Below are 17,400 nucleotides of genomic sequence, written 5' to 3'. Positions count from 1 at the left end.
ATTGAGTAATGCTTTCCTACGGGCGGTTTGAATGAACATTGGGAGCTAACGGTAGGAGAAGGAGGAGGAGAGGTCACCAGCGCTGAGGGAGCCCGGCGCTGGAGAAAGGAAATGGCTGTAGGGGTTTTAACCACATCAGCCTAGCGGGTGAGGGTGGACCTAATAACCCTATAGTGCCAGGAAAACAAGTTTGTTTTCCTTGAACTATAGTGGTCCTTTAAGATGTAGAGATTCTGGTACCTAGAGTGTTCCTTTAATGTAATAAAGTAAAGATATTAAATGGCCAGAGTGCCATATTTGAAGTACAAAGTCAGATGGCCTATTCTAAACAATTTGGATCCAAGCATCCCAATGTAATCCAGCACTATAAAAACCCCAGTTTAAAGTCAACACTTGAAAATTGCATTTATTCCATAGAATACAGGAAAAACATACCATTATCCTTAGCAGTAAAATGGAAAGTCTCATCTTACCTTAACATCCTTGGGTGGTCTGGCATCATACAGCAGAGGTCCCTTGACAAGGCGCATGTCATGAGTGGCAATAGTTGCTAAAGTCCTTTTGTCACATATATCATCATGTAGCTTGGTCTAAAACAAAACCAGAAATCACTTGGTTATTTGCAAAAATAATAGCAAAGCCCGAAACAAGGGGAGAAATGTTTTAGGGGCATTCTAGGAAAAGCATGCCCCTAGTATGGACCTTCTAAACTTTGTCAAACAGTGCAAGCAGATTAACAGAAACAGAGCCCCCTGGTGCTGGCTCCTTTGCTCAGCATATTGCAATTGTGGAAGTAATTTCACATGAGAAAGTCAATTCTGTCCAAGTTTGCAAAGCATTCACTGGCTAAACGGGTCAACTGAAGGGCTCAGCCCATGAACGCAGCGTAAATCTGTACAAAACTGACACTACTAATGTGAAATCGTAGAATTATGTATCAGCAATAGCAGTACCATGAGAAATTGACCCTAAGATTTTGTCAAACATCTCAGATAGAGCTTCACACAAAGTTGGGGGACAGTGCCAGCAGCAGAACAGTGTTTATGCATTGTACAGCTTTTTGCCTAAAAGAAAACAAGGTTTTAAATTATCACGGACAATAAAAAAATTACATGTAATATAGCCACTCTGTATATCCTTTTGTAATGAATATATACAAAATTCATAACGTTTTCAGTGCATCCCTTAACTTACATCAGAAGGCAGAAAGGAGATAACTAAGGTTATCGGAAAATTTCTAGTCAAACTACACACTTTAGACACAGCTTGGAACTGACACATTTATAGGTAAGAGACACACAGCTAACAAATGTACAAATTCTCTCTGTGCAGTGATTTGAAATGTAACAGTCACTAAAAGAGATTTAAACTACTAGCATCTGACCTGAACGTTAGCCATTGCAGCGTGCCTTGTTAAACAGTTCAGACTGCAGAGACCAGAATGAGAGGCTCCTGACTGGCCAAGCTACCTCCTGGAGTGGACAAAACAAAACCTGATGTATTTTTTGCATGTATATATTTAATCAATTATCAAGATCGAGCATGGGGAAAAAAGAGGCTGTCACCTTTGCCTGGAGCGGTCTTAGTAACACTTGTCGAAATGTTAGACCTAAGTTATTGAACAAGTAATTCTATGGAAATGTAATTGTAGAAAAAACTAGTTGCATTTTTAAATAATGGCCCTTCCGATAAACAAGTACTATACACAAAAGCATTTTGGAAACAAACCTAGGAACATGTGTGAAATAAAAACCAAAAGACATTTTTATTATAGATGAATGAAGCTCATCATGGTTACACTTGAGCGTGCAAACTGCTTGACCTCTCACAAGGTGCCTGAAAAGAGCCCATAGAGTCACTTTGTAAAAATAGGATACACTACAGATTGAGAGGAAGGGACAGAGAAGTTGAGTATTCTTTGATAAATAAAAGTAAATAAAGCTGTGAAAAAATATTTAGCCGAAATCCACTTTATGCCATAGGTCTTGTGCAAAGGACAGATCTTCATTGGAAAAGCTTAAATTCTATAAAAGAGGCAAAGTAAGCACCATAACCACTACAGCTCATTGTAGTGGTTATGACGCAGGGAGTTGTGTCAATTTGACCAAAAAAATATTTCTAGTTTTAATTATTTAAGGCATTAGAATGGGAATGAACTCTAGCCTTAAGTAAAGTGTTACACCAACCCTTTTGAAGGGGGTGACCTTTTCTGTGTAAAATACCCTACTCATCAATACCACATGTTCACATTATAGGGTAAGGCAAAGTACCATAACAAATTCAGCCTGTTGTTGTAGTTAAATTGCCAGTTAGTTATCTGGTAAGTTTTCAAATGGTTTGACACTTACATGAGGTCTCTTGGGCACCTGCGTTCCTTACAGTTTTTAGGACAAATTCTCAGTTTGCTTCAGCATGATCATTGTCTATATTTTGGCATCATTCATTGGCTGAAAGTGATATTGAGAATACCAGACACCTGAAACCCTGGTAAGTGTGGTTGGATGGCACAAAGGGACTCCTGGAACCATAAAAGTACTGGTTATGGTACTCAGACTGCCCTTTCAACATTGGACTATTATCTTGAAGGGACACTGTAGGCACCCAGAACACTTCAGCTCATTGAAGTGGTCTGGGTACAGTGTCCCTATTGCCCTTAGTGCTGTAATGTTAAACATTGCAGTTCCAAAGAAACTCCAATGTTTACATTGCAGCTCTAAGTCTGCCTCCAGTGGCCTTTCAGACAGCCACTAGAGGGCTACCTGGTTTGAAATGGACCTTTGCATGAGGACACCCAGCGTCAGATTTTTCCCCATAGCATAGAATTGATTCAATACTATCCTATGAGGAGGTTTAATGTGCGCATTAGCGCCCACTTGTTGCAGGACGGAGGAGGAAGAGCAGCTTCGACCTACCGCCGAGGGACACTGAGGAGCGGCGCACGAGGGAGGCAGGGGGGAGCGATAGTACCAGGAATATAGCTTTGTATGCCTGGCACTATAGTATTCCTTTAAAAAAGGCTTTAGCAAGACAAAATTACATTATTTATAGAAGGGGAAAGTTAGAACAAGAAGGCATACCACAACAGGTGAAAGGACATCTATAGAAATACAAGAAATATCTTTTTTTAGGTTTCGCTACAGGAAGAGTAAAAGACTAACACTGCTGAAAAAGGTATTGAAGAGCCCCACCATGTCTCTGAGCAGGATTTAAAACATTGACTGTTACTTTTAGAAAGGAAATTGCAGATTAGATGGACCTTTATTTATTTATTTTATTATGCCATCAAAGTCTATATAATGATCATCTTCAACTGCAGTAGGTACTAGAAGCACAAAAACAGATCACTTAAATCTGCAGGTCTATGAAGCTACTATAACATGAAAGACAGATTAACAGTGTCGTGCAACATCTTTCATAGAATATGGCCCTTACTAGGTGCGCACCACAAATTTCAGATATGCTCTGCCACCTAGTGGTAAAAATAGCTAAAAGCATTTAAGAAATTTGATTCAGATGTCACTTTTAAAACAGGGCTCGACAAACACCAGGCACCAGTTCACCCTGGCGACTAGAAAAGTTTGACAGCCCATTCAGCATTAGACCCACTGCACTCCCGAGGTAGGCTGAGTGAGAATGGAGACAGCGCCAAGGAAGCTCCTCTTGCGCTGCTCCCTCAAGTGCCCTGTTGTGATGCCAGAAGCGGAGAGATGAAGTGATTTCGCCCCCGGCATCAGTAAACAGCGTTCGAGGGAGCGAATCAAGAAGTGAAGGAAGATTTCAACAGCCAAACTGGACTACATGGAAAGAACCCCCACTGGATCCCAGGGAAAGAATCCACTTCAGCTCATCCAAAGGTAGGGAGGCTGGATGGACTTAAATAAACAAATAATTATTTGTGTCTCTCTGCGAGTGAGTGTGTATGTTTAGGTGATCATCCCCTTCTCCGATTGCATGGGAAAGGTGTTTTAACTCAACCCTTTTCCCACACCGTGCTGGTCTCGTCGTGTCGGAGATAATCAATCTTGATGATCTCAGCCAAGACAATGCTTTCCGGTAGTAAAAGTATTGGGAGGATATTGTGCATGCGCAACAAAATGCATCTCTATGGGGAACATTCAGCACCTCCATTCACAGCAAAGAGACACTGAACGTAGGTGTTGTACATTGCAGCACTGGTCTAAGAATCACCTCTAGTGGCTGTCTTAGTGACTATTACTAGAGATGGTATTCTCTGAAAAGGCAGAATTTATATTGAAAAGCCTGCAGGGACATGCTATAGACACCAGAACATTAAGCTACAGTGGTTCTGGTGACTATAGTGAATTGTATTTTGGTCGTTGAAAATAGACTAAAATTACTCGGAGCCTGACCTGCGAGCTGTGCGGATGCGTCTGCCACGAGCTCCCGCCGAGAGGGCACAAACCGAGGCAAAAGCAGTGGCTGCCCAGCCCAAAGCTACTCAGGGGTACATCACCCACGTCGGGGGTACCCTCCGGAACCCAACGCTGCCACCCCAGAGCCCGTCGAGACCGGGAACACAGAGACACAAATGTGGCCTACTGCGGCTGAAGCCGGGGAGAGGCGCACGCTCTCCTCGGCACGAGAGCCCTTAAGCAACTACCCTCCGAGCTATCCCCCCCCCCCCCCCCCTCTAGACCGGCGTGGGATATCCCGGTCCTCACTAGACACAATGGCCAGGTAGGAGACCTAGCCACAAGCCATATTGGGGCATCTGACCCGCGGAGTAAAGCCAAGATGGCCGCCCAGCACACACACAAAGCGCAGACCATCCAGCCACTCAGGTCCCCTATGGAGACATTCGACAGCCTATGCACAAGCTTCAAGGATACCCTGCTGAGCAGAGGAGCGACCTACCGCCAAGCAGAGTCACTGGTAACCAAGTGGATACGGCCTGCAGCACGATGCAGCTATTATAAGCAGAAACCACGAGCATCCAAAATGGCTGTCCGACAATACAGGTACCAGCGGGCCCAGAGATGGAAAATGGCAGCAGGCATATTGGGCGCATGCTCCCACCTGCAAATCAAAACACCCGGGATTACAAAGCAAATGACGCAAACTAATACCTCACCTGTCCAACACCTCGGCATCCAGCGCAGCAAGAACTGACTATACGCAAAAAAAGATGCAACACCACAGACCGCGAGGCAACATACTCCACGAGATAATGCTGGACCCGGCTCCAGAAGCGGCACCAGCAAGCCAAGGGACGACAATGGTGAGACAGAGGGACAATATCCGGGACTTACCAGCACTAGGTATAGGTTGAGGCACCCATTATGCCGCCCTACACAGGCATCCTTAACCTGGACTGCTCCGAGCCCTCTTAAATAAAGAAGCACCCGGACCCAGATGCCTCATGCATACCCCACGCAGACTATAAACCCATACCATTTATCTGTGATCAACATGATCTCAATGGCTACACTTGTTCCTAGCGGTTTAGCACTTAGTAATACTCCGTTGTGCCACAGGGCAATCCTGTACAGAGAGATTAGTGATGTTACTCTATGATATAGGCAAGCTTTAGCACTGTTATGCGTTATACGATGCCTCATAGCCAATATACTCCTAGCCTACTGTTTATATGCATTATTTCATAACTAGATTCTGCTATGCCACAAAACTTGTTCACACTATATTGTCTTTAGCATAGATGAACTAGCGAGATGACGCAGCTAGCATCTTTATTTTATTTTTATTTTTTTATCTTACCCTTACAAACTCACGGTTTAGCTAAGCATGCAAAATATAAAAATGTGCGAATCATCATGCCACTGTTTATCTTTTAATAAGCTCGTCATACGCTGTTGTGGCGTTCGTTGAAATCTTGTAACCATCTGCACAACCAAAAATAAAGAATTAAAAAAAAAAAAAAAAAATAGACTAAAATTACTAACTTTTAGCTGGCTCCTAGATTCCAAGCAAATTTGTCAAGCACTTCTTTAAAATAAGAATGCAGGAGTAGGTTGTAAGTGCAATTTTTTTTTTTTTTAAATAAATAAAATTAAAAAAGAAGGGGGGAAAAACTGGTGGCAGCAAGCCTTGGTAGGAAAACCTACTAAACAAAAAAAAAAATCTAAAATTTCAGAATGAGGCTGTGCAAAGAAAAACAAGAAAAAAGATGGGAAATGGAAATTAAAAAATAACAGACTAACAATAAATAAATAAAAATTAAAAGTAAGTGAATGGTTAAATTTACTTGAAAATAAACATGACTTGTTCCTATGCACAGCATTGTATGAGGTGCATTTACGGCACACATTTAAAAGCAGAAAGATTTTGGAATAGTATTAGTCTGTCATTTGCCTTTTAATGATATAAGTTCACGCTCTCGAAGAAAGTCTTGGTATATGGACTGAAACATTGACAGTTTGTAGGTGTATGACTTAACACAAAAAATAGCATTACGCTTACTACAAAATCCTCTGGAGTGCCCTTTCTTGGAGTCACAAACGTAAAGGAACACTTCAAAGGATTCCCCCCCCCCCCCCAGTAGATATAACCCAATGAAAACATGCATACATTTATTGCTGCATTTGTTTCCATCGTGGTATAGCTAAAAACCTCTTGCAAAAGCTGCAGATCTGCTTTGCAAGCCCTTCCCAATCTTGAACTTTGAAGCTTGCTAGCATCACATATCATTGGTCATGATAAACCACTGTGAGTGTAGCATGCAGCCCAACACCTCCAGGCTGGCAGCCATTAAGTCTGCAGATAGTGCTACAGTGGGTTCTATAGACACTTGCGCAAACTGCACACTTTCTTGGGGGAGAAGGCAGGTGCACAGAGCTAACGGAATCAGGAAGGAAATCCTCCACAGATTTCTGAGGGAGGCGTTACTGCAGTTATTTTAAAAAGTGCCATTTTTAAATAGAAATCAGCATCTTTATAAACCGCAATTAAGACCTTACTTTATTCAAGTCTGCTGCTGCTGCTGGCTCTGCCCCTGATCTGTTTTATTGGCTGACATCATCAGAAGTGATTCTCTGAGCCAATCATAATGCTTTGCCATAGGAAACCATTGGACTGGCTGAGACTGTCAAGGAGGCAGTTTAGGGACAGAGCCAGCACAAGCCAAACACAGCTCCGACTAATCTGCATCTCCTCATAGAGATGCAATCAATGCATCTCTATAAGGAAAGTTCAGTGTCTGCATGCAGAGGGTGGAGACACAATAGCAGTGCTGCACACTGTGTAGCGCTGCCCCAGGAAGCACCTCTAGTATCCATATGTGGCATGTCCAGTGGAGGTATCCCTAGGCTGTAATGTAAACTTTGCATTTTCTCTGAAAAGACCGTGTATACTGCAAAAAGCCTGAAAAGAATGATTATACTCACCAGAACAAATGCAATTAGCTGCAGTTGTTCTGGTGATTATAGTGTCCCTTTAACAAATGAGCTGATCCAGAGAAACTTCAATATTCTACTGCAGGTTGCAATAGAATGCCAAAGAGCTCAATTCTTGTTTATTTTTCAGGAAAGGAGCTATTGGAGAGAATTCATACAAGTTACAAGGGGAGCCTGGAAGGAGTGTGAAATCTGTTAAAAAAAATAAAATTAAAAAATGGAATTATATTTACCCCTGTGACATTACAGAGCATGGGGCAGACTGTAGCTACATGCAGGGAGACAATGAAATAATAAATACATTTTTTTTTTTTTTTTAAGAGATCCTTGTAAAATCACCTACGATTTAAATTCTTTGCAATTTTGTCTATCAAAGAGATGGTATAGGATTCTATTGATAAGGTTACAATAAAGCTTTTTTATTATTCATATATTTCCTACATCCATCACTATATTACGTCCTTACAAAAATATACCGTATATACTCGAGTTTTTCAGCACATTTTTTGTGCTGAAAAACCCCAAGTCAACTTATACTCGAGTCACTGTCTGTATTATGGCAACTTACATTGCCATAATACAGACAAGGACCGCCGGGCTCATTACAAGCCCGGTGGTCCTGTTGGGGACTGGCAGCGAGCTGTTGCTTACCTTTCCTGCAGCTCCTGTCAGCTCCCTTCTCCTCCAGTGTAAGTCTCACGAGAGCCGCGGGGTCAGAGCGTTGCCACGGGTTACCGTGGCAATGCCCCTCGCGACCCTTACAGTGAGACTTGACAGGGGAGCTGACCGACCGGAGGAGAGAGAAGGGAGCTGACAAGAGCTGCAGGAAAGGTAAGCAACAGCTCTCTGCCAGCCCCCCTCCTGCACAGCCTATCCACTGGACCACCAGGGAATTAGAGCCCCCCCCTCCCTGGCCAGCTAACAAGCAGGGAGGGGGGACGAGAATAAATAAAAATTAAAATAATAATAAAATATTAATATAAAAAAAATAAAAAATATTAACAAAAAAAATTAAAATAATAATTAAAAAATAATAAAAATGCCCACCCCCCAAGGCTCTGCATCACATACACCAGGGGTTCTCAACCCAGTCCTCAGGACTCCCTACCAGTCCAGGATTTGGGGATTACCTGGGTGTGTCTAAGGTGTTTAGAAAAAGGGAAAAAAACACCTTAGACTCTAAGGTGTTTTTTTTTTCTTTTTCTAAACACCTTAGACACACCCAGGTAATCCCTAAACCCTGGACTGGTAGGAGGTCCTTGAGGAGAAGGTTGAGAACCCCTGACATACACAAACACACTCTGCATCACACACACTGTAAATAAATATTTAATTAATATAATTTTTGGGGGATATAATTTTATTTAGACATTTACCAGTAGCTGCTGCATTTCCCACCCTAGTCTTATACTCGAGTCAATAAGTTTTCCTAGTTTTTTGGGGTAAAATTAGGGGCCTCGACTTATATTCGGGTCGACTTATACTCGAGTATATATATTTTTACATATTGGCATAGGAGTAGCCTTATAGGGCTTGTATCTTTTAGTATTTTTTTCAAGGTTATTATAATTTTTCCATCTAAGGTTATTTAGTATTTAAATTGTCTAATATCCAGGCGACTATTCTCATTTGAGAAGTGCTATTTTCTTTTTTGGAATTTCACTGAGTTCCAAAACAGTCAAAAGCTACACAAGAGACAAAGAAAAAACCAAAACTATCATATCCCAAAAGACCTAATTTTTGGCAAAAGTATGGGTGGGGTTTCTACAGTTATATACTGCCATTAAAGGGAATCTCCAGTGCCAGGAAAACAATCTGTTTTCCTGGCACTGCAGGATTCCTTACCCTCCCACCCCCCAATCCCCAGTTGCTGAAGGGGTAAAAACCCCTTCAGTCACTTACCTCAGGCAGCGACATGTCCCACATCGCTGCCTGCTCCTCCCCCGCCGCTCCACCTTCTTCCTCCGTCGGCCGGTGGGCGAGACTGATCCCGCCCACCGGCCGAGGAGACCTAATGAGCATGCGCGGCAATGCCGCGCACGCGCATTAACGCACCCCATAGGAAAGCATTGAAAATGAATTTCAATGCTTCCCTATGGGGAATAGAGCGACGCTGGAGGTCCTCACACAGCTTGAGGACGTCCAGCGACGCTCTAGCACAAATAATCTGTGCTAGGGACCAGGAAGTTCCCTCTAGTGGCTGTCTAGTAGACAGCCACTAGGGGATGACTTAACCCTGCAAGGTAATTATTGCAGTTTATAAAAAACTGCAATAATTACACTTGCAGGGTTAAGGGTAGTGGGAGTTGGCACCCAGACCACTCCAATGAGCAGAAGTGGTCTGGGTGCCTGGAGTGTCCCTTTAAACACCAATGGCATACTATTTCAGTGACCCTGATCAGCAATGGATTACACAGTCTTAAACAATCTTCCATAGACCAGACAGGAGAGTACACCAGGGACAGCAACTGAAGACCTTGATGATTGTATAAGAAGACAGCAGTGGTACTACAGAGAAAGAAGTTCAGGTAAAAAGATCTACTTTATCCCTCTCCAAAAGAGACCACCTTGAAAGTGGACAGGTTACCTTAGAGGTCCTTGCAAGTAACAAAGAGCCCAAAATAAACAGTGCTGCATTTAATAATATCATCTACCTGAAGTGGAACGAGTTCTTACATTCTGTGCAATTAAACAAAAAGATAAGACCATATCAAAAATACAATCAAAGGAGGAGACAAAAAAAAATCTGATATACTAGCATTACAAAAGCACACTGGCTGTTTTATTCATATACCTATAGGTTTACAAGAATTACCTGTGCAGCTAGGAACCGTTTTAAAGCATTGCCAGGTTTCAAGTTCATTCCTCTGACCACACAGCACACGATGTATTGCCGAACGTCCTTTGTGCTGGCACTTGCTTTTACAATGAGTGGCGATGAGTTCTCTGAAATATGCAGGATTTTTAGCATCATTTTATTCAAATCTTCATCTGGGTCAACTTCATCTCCTCCACTATCCTTCTTTTGCTTACGCTCTCGCTTTTTCTTTTTGTCTTTCACGTCTTCCTTTACAGCATTTTCTGTCTTTTTTCCTTTTCCTCCTCCACGTCCCCCGACCCGTAGATAATCCAATACAGACTTTGTTTGACAGCCATTTACCATCTTTTCCAAGCGTTTGTCTTTAAGCTTGTTGCCCGTGAAGTTGATTTCTTTTAACTTACTGCAATCTGCCAACTCACAAGGGATGTCAGTGAGTTGGTTGTTGGAGAGGTCCAGACTCTGAAAATACAAATAAAAGCTAAAGTGACTGATAGTGTTATTGTATCTTTAACACAGGGCAGAGTTTGCTAAACACCTACGAAGAGTTGTGCAAAAATATACAGTGTAAGTCAGAATTCACTGGGCTTTAATGTAAATACAAATTGCGAAATTTAGGCTCAATAACCAAGCTGAACAAAACTGATACACATGCATGCTCTGCAATCACTAAAGTGATTTGAAGTGGTCATGGTACCAGTCTGTATGTATTTTTCACTTTGGAACACTGCACATACAGGGCTTAACCACTTTTCTGCCGGAGGCGCAACTCCACTTCTGGCAGTGTTATTGGGGTGTCATAAGCCACCCTGTACAGATTTCGATGCACATGATCTCATTTATTGGCTGAGAGCTGGCACTCTCAGTTAATAAATGAGTGGCAGGATCAGCATTCAGCTTCACAAACTACCAGTTAAAGGGACACTGTAGACACCCAGACCACTTCAGCTCATTGAAGTGGTCTGGGTGCAAACTCCCATCACCCTGCAAGTGTAATAATTGCAGTTTTCATAAACTGCAAAAATTACCTTGCAGTGTTAAGTCATCTAGTGGCTGTCTACCAGACAGCCACTAGAGGGACTTCCAGCTTCATAGACTACTTTTGGTCGTCGTCACGCTATGCATGAGGACCTCCAGCGTCGTCGGAATCCCCATGCAAAATAATTGGATAATCCTTTCCTATGGGTTGGACTAATGCGTGCGCGACCACTGCCGCGCACACATTAGGTCTCCCCTGCCGGCACTGGATTCAGGTAAGTTTCAGAAGGGGTTTTAACCCCTTCAGCGACATGGGATGGGGGTTTGTTTTCCTGGCACTAGAGAATCCCTTTAAGTAGTAAAACCCATCATAAAACTAAGGAACAGCGACAAGATACTTCTCACATCATAACCACTACAGTGGGTTTTAGTGATTATGATGGTTAGAGTTCTATAGCGGCACGGTCACCATCTGGGGGTCTAGGGGCCGGTCGGGCAGGTAAAGGTGAGATTTACTTTCTTCAAAATGTGTATTTTATAAAGTTTCTGTCTTTATGAAATATAATCTTTATGAAATACTCATTTTTCAGGGGAGGTGACAGTCCTGCTTTAAAGCGGCACTGTCATGCCGAACTTACCTTTCCTCAATCTCTTCCTCTTCTCCCCTTCTCTCAGGATCTGTTCTTCTTTCTTCCTGTCTTCTTTAGTTTTCTTTAAAACCATAAGACAAAGTAGGGACTCTTTGTCTTATGGGATTCCTCCGCTTGACCAGCTCTGACCAGCGGAGGAGCAAAGTGTGCTTCATTTCCGCTGGTCAGAGCAATTTTCCCATGATCCCTAGCTTTCCTCCCTGTTCCCACAATGCTTCCTGTCAGTATTGCCGAACGTCCTGTCACTTAGACAGAACGCCGGCAAAACTGCCGAATTGCATCCTAACAGAATGAGCACTGTTTCTCCATTGGTGTTAGGATGCAATTCGGTACTTTGTTTGTATCGGAATTTCATTTTAATGAATGAAACTCCGATCCTATTCATTGCCGCGGCTGCATCTTGCAGCCGCTTAGTAGATAACTCCCTAATTCCCACGGTATCAGGGAGCTATCTACTAAAAGGCTGAAATACCTGAATTGGTCTTTCAGCCAACTTTACTAATACTAAGTAAAGATTACTTAGTATTAGTAAATAATATGCCCCTACTCCCTATACCGCGAGTAGGGGCATGTCTAGTAAGCAGTGACTGTCACTGTAAAAAACAAAAAAAACAACTAATAAACACCCCCCCTCCCCTGCGCGGGGGTTAAAGATGGGGGGGGGGGGGGAGGCTACTGTCTTCCCTCCTGGCCCCCACCCCTGCGCGGTGGGTGGGGGCCCTAATAAAACAATAAGGGGGGGGGACCTACTGTCCTCCCCCCCTGGCCCCCACCCCTGCGCGGTGGGTGGGTGCCCTAATAAAACAATAAGGGGGGGGACCTACTGTCCTCCCCCCGGCCCCCACCCCTGCGCGGTGGGTGGGGGCCCTAATAAAACAATAAGGGGGGGGGGGACCTACTGTCCTCCCCCCCGGCCCCCACCCCTGGGCGGTGGGTGGGGGCCCTAATAAAACAATAAGGGGGGGACCTATTGTCCTCCCCCCTGGCCCCCACCCATGCGCGGTGGGTGGGGGCCCTAATAAAACAATAAGGGGGGGGGACCTACTGTCCTCCCCCCCCGGCCCCCACCCCTGAGCGGTGGGTGGGGGCCCTAATAAAACAATAAGGGGGGGACCTACTGTCCTCCCCCCCCCCACCCCTGGGCGGCGGGTGGGGGCCATAATAGTAATAAGGGGGGGGGGGACCTACTGTCCTCCACCCCCCGGCCCCCACCCCTGGGCGGCGGGTGGGGGCCATAATAGTAATAGGGGGGGGGACCTACTGTCCTCCCCCCCCGGCCCCCACCCCTGGGCGGCGGGTGGGGGCCATAATAGTAATAAGGGGGGGTACCTACTGTCCTCCAGCCCCCGGCCCCCACCCCTGGGCGGCGGGTGGGGGCCCTAATGGAAAAGGGGGGGGGGACCTACTGTCCTCCCCCCCTGGCCCCCACCCCTGGGCGGCGGGTGGGGGCCATAATAGTAATAAGGGGGGGGGACCTACTGTCCTCCAGCCCCCGGCCCCCACCCCTGGGCGGCGGGTGGGGGCCCTAATGGAAAAAAGGGGGGGGGACCTACTGTCCTCCCCCCCGGCCCCCACCCCTGGGCGGCGGGTGGGGGCCATAATAGTAATAAGGGGGGGGGATCTACTGTCCTCCCCCCCCCGGCCCCCACCCCTGGGCGGCGGGTGGGGGCCATAACGATAATGGGGGGGGACCTACTGTCCTCCCCCCGCCCCCACCCCTGGGCGGCGGGTGGGGGCACTAAGTAAATTCCCCCCCCCCCCCCCCATCAAGGTGACTAGGGGTGCCCAAGCCCCTAGTCACCCACCCCCCACCCAAATAAAAAATGCCCCTACCTACCCCCCTCACCCTAAAAAATAGTGAGGGGGGAATAAAATTGCTAACCTGTAAAGTAAAATTAAACTTGCCATTCGACGTCTTCTTTTTTCTAAAATCTTCATTTTTCAGCCCCAAAAAAGGCCAAATAAAAAACCATCATAGCCGTCGAACTAAAAATAAAATAAAAAACCCGAGCGCAAAAAAAAAAAAACAGACGAAAAAGAAAAAACCCGAGCGCACAAAAAAATAATCCATCTTCACCCATGGAGGGCTCCGCGCAGACTGAGCTCCGCAGGGCGGGGCAAGGCTTATAAAGCCTTGCCCCGCCCTGCAATTAGCCTAAGAACACTCTGATTGGTGGGTTTAAGCCAATCAGAGTGCTCTTTGTCATTTTACAAGCGTGGGAAAGTTCTTTGGAATTTTCCCACGCTTGTAAAATGTCACAGAGCACTGTGATTGGATGGCTTGAAATCCATCCAATCACAGTGCTCTGTGTCATTTTACAAGCGTGGGAAAGTTCTTTGGAAAGTTCTTTTGGAATCAGTCTGCGCGGAGCCCTCCATGGGTGAAGATGGATTATTTTTTTGTGCGCTCGGGTTTTTTCTTTTTCGTCGGGTTTTTTTTTTTGCGCTCGGGTTTTTTATTTTATTTTTAGTTCGACGGCTATGATGGTTTTTTATTTGGCCTTTTTTGGGGCTGAAAAATGAAGATTTTAGAAAAAAGAAGACGTCGAATGGCAAGTTTAATTTTACTTTACAGGTTAGCAATTTTATTCCCCCCTCACTATTTTTTAGGGTGAGGGGGGTAGGTAGGGGCATTTTTTATTTGGGTGGGGGGTGGGTGACTAGGGGCTTGGGCACCCCTAGTCACCTTGATGGGGGGGGGGGAATTTACTTAGTGCCCCCACCCGCCGCCCAGGGGTGGGGGCGGGGGGAGGACAGTAGGTCCCCCCCCCATTATCGTTATGGCCCCCACCCGCCGCCCAGGGGTGGGGGCCGGGGGGGGGGAGGACAGTAAATCCCCCCCCTTATTACTATTATGGCCCCCACCCGCCGCCCAGGGGTGGGGGCCGGGGGGAGGACAGTAGGTCCCCCCCCCCCCCTTTTCCATTAGGGCCCCCACCCGCCGCCCAGGGGTGGGGGCCGGGGGCTGGAGGACAGTAGGTCCCCCCCCCTTATTACTATTATGGCCCCCACCCGCCGCCCAGGGGTGGGGGCCGGGGGGGGGACAGTAGGTCCCCCCCCTATTACTATTATGGCCCCCACCCGCCGCCCAGGGGTGGGGGCCGGGGGGTGGAGGACAGTAGGCCCCCCCCCCTTATTACTATTATGGCCCCCACCCGCCGCCCAGGGGTGGGGGCCTGAGGGGAGGACAGTAGGTCCCCCCTCATTCCCATTATGGCCCCCACCCGCCGTCCAGGGGTGGGGGCCGGCGGGGGAGGACAGTAGGCCCCCCGTCCCCCCCTTATTACCCTTTTTTTTTTACAGTGAGCAGCCACAGGCTGCTCACTGTTTAGTGGACATGCCCCTACTCGCGATATAGCGAGTAGGGGCATTGGGGAGATTTTAATCTCCCTTGTGCTATTATGGGGGTCATATTGACCCCCATAGAGTGAGGAGGGGACCTGGGGGGCTTATGAAGTGGTGGGGAGCACTGCTCCCTGCCGCTTCTATAGTTACATATTACAAGGAGGGAGCTGCACGCCGGTAGCTCCCTCCTTGTAATAAACCGAACAAACAAACGAACACTGATACACAGTGTTAGTTTGTTCGTCTGATTTTTTCTATTCATTCATTCGACTGTCTGATGAATGAATGAATAGGTGAAATTCCCGTTCGCATGTCCAGATGTTTCACTGGGCATGTGCGGGAATCTCAGGGCTATCTAGTGTGGGCAGATGACGTGTCCCACAGGGACTTCACCTACCCACACAAAGATGGCGGCGCCCTGAATATAGATCGGGGCAGAAAATAAAGAATAAAAAATAGGTAATGTGGGGGGCATAGGGGCATTTGGGGATGACTAGGGGGTCGATTGGATGTAGTTGAGGCGGGAGGGGGGTTAAAAAAAAACGGAATTCGGCATGACAGTGCCGCTTTAAGGAACATGAATTAGACCCCAGCTGGTTAGCTTTTGTTTGTAAGTTACTAGCTGCTATGAGTGACAGGTACCTTTAACCCTTGCAGGAGGCCGATCTCCTCCCCCAGCTCCTGGATTCGGTTGTCTGCAGCCGATATAGAGGCCAGCAGGGCCAGCTGGGAGCACAAGAACCCGGGAGGGAATTCGGTGATGCAGTTCTTGGACAGGTTGAGCCCGGCGATCTTAGTACATCGCTCCAGCCCGGCAGGGAGCTCCCGCAGGCGGTTGCAGCTGACATTCAGGGTGCAGAGGTCAGACAGCCGAGTGATCTCCGCCGGCAGCTCCTCCAGCTCGTTCCCGGACAGATCGAGGACCCGCAGGGCCTGGAGCTTGCCCAGGGCCGGGGGGATCCTCTGCAGCTTATTGCGGCACAGCACCAGGCTCTGCACGTGGGAGAGCAGCCCCAGGCCGTCACCCAACTCCCGCAGCTCCGAGCAGCCGCTCACCTCCAGGTAGTTCAGGAGGGAGAGGGTGAACAGAGCCGGGGGGAGCTGGCCGCCGCACGCCCGCAGCTTGTCATCCACAGCCGGACCCTGGAATACCAGCTCCCGCCGCTTCTCCTTCTCTGCCTTCTCGATCTCCAGCCACTGCTCGCTAATAGCCGCCATCTTTACCGACAGCGAGACCCTCACACCCGGAAATACAAGAGCAGCCAATCAGAACCCAACACACCGGAATTTCGTCAGAAACCGCTTCCGCCAGGAGATAGGAATGGGCAAAACTAGCCTTAACCTGTAATGTGTGTGTGTCTGTCTGTCTGTGATTGTACAGCATGGCCTGTAACAGACATTCCAACATGCCAAAACTAATTTTAGGGAGGTAGCTGCACAAGCTAGTAAGCTATTGGGTAGGCGGACTTTACAGACATGGTGAGAGAGTAACACAGCGCACATCCTAATTGGTCTCTCTTTCAGGACGCGTAGTGTGTCACTCTCTCACTACGTCGGTCACTCGGTTCTTCGGTGTCTGTAGTGACAGATGTGACAGGGGCAAACCCAGAATCTAATCTCGGGAGGGGCACTGGTAGTCGGTTGTAGTGGGGTGGTAGAGGCTGTAATTGAGGAGTTATAGGCTGTAGGTGGGGGACAGTGGCTGTAGTGGGGGATAAGGGCTGTAATAGGGGGGTGTGGCGGACCTGAGTTATTACATGAGGTTGCCCGAACCTATATTTAATTCTACCGAACAGACCAGTACACCCTTTTCGGGAACCAAACAGAACTTGTGTGGTCCCCCTCTTTATTGACTTAGAACACCGACCACCGCTGGCTGTTAACTGCAATTAAAGGATTAACTTGAGTGCTTTCCACTGCCATTTTGTCTCCCGAACGCGGGCAGCGGTACTTGGTCATTGATTCTGTGGAACTCATTTTGGCTACACATTCTCGCGTACCTGGGTTAAAATGGTACTGCTGCCTGTATACTTTCCCGACCAGCTAAACGAACCATGTTCGGGAGATATGATCTACCGACTGGGAGGAACGTTCGCTACCTAAGAGCCAGGGGGAGCATTCAGCGGTGTTCGTACAGGAACTCTCAATCAAAGACTGGCCACTACCCTGATTCTCTGAAACTCTTTTGGGGCATCAACTCGTTGCGGGTCGGTCAAAACCTCTCCCAAATAGCGATCCT

At 46.7% G+C, this 17,400-nt stretch overlaps 1 protein-coding gene across 1 annotated transcript in view; it reads right to left on the bottom strand.

Moving 5' to 3' along the window:
* Window positions 1-17,138, bottom strand: part of LRRC47 (leucine rich repeat containing 47) — a 33,642-nt gene extending 16,504 nt beyond the window's left edge. The window contains exons 1-4 of the mRNA XM_063435592.1: window positions 17,113-17,138; window positions 15,804-16,398; window positions 10,186-10,650; window positions 474-590 (exon numbers count right to left, since the gene is read on the bottom strand). Coding sequence (XP_063291662.1) covers window positions 474-590; window positions 10,186-10,650; window positions 15,804-16,398; window positions 17,113-17,138 — 1,203 coding nt within the window. The remainder of the gene's footprint in view (window positions 1-473; window positions 591-10,185; window positions 10,651-15,803; window positions 16,399-17,112) is intronic.
* Window positions 17,139-17,400: the final 262 nt, after the last annotated feature.

Source organism: Pelobates fuscus, chromosome 11, assembly GCF_036172605.1.
Source record: "Pelobates fuscus isolate aPelFus1 chromosome 11, aPelFus1.pri, whole genome shotgun sequence".
Classification (NCBI taxonomy): Eukaryota; Metazoa; Chordata; class Amphibia; order Anura; family Pelobatidae; genus Pelobates; species Pelobates fuscus.
Note: the sequence above shows the minus strand (reverse complement) of the source record. Positions and strands in the feature narration are given on the sequence as shown.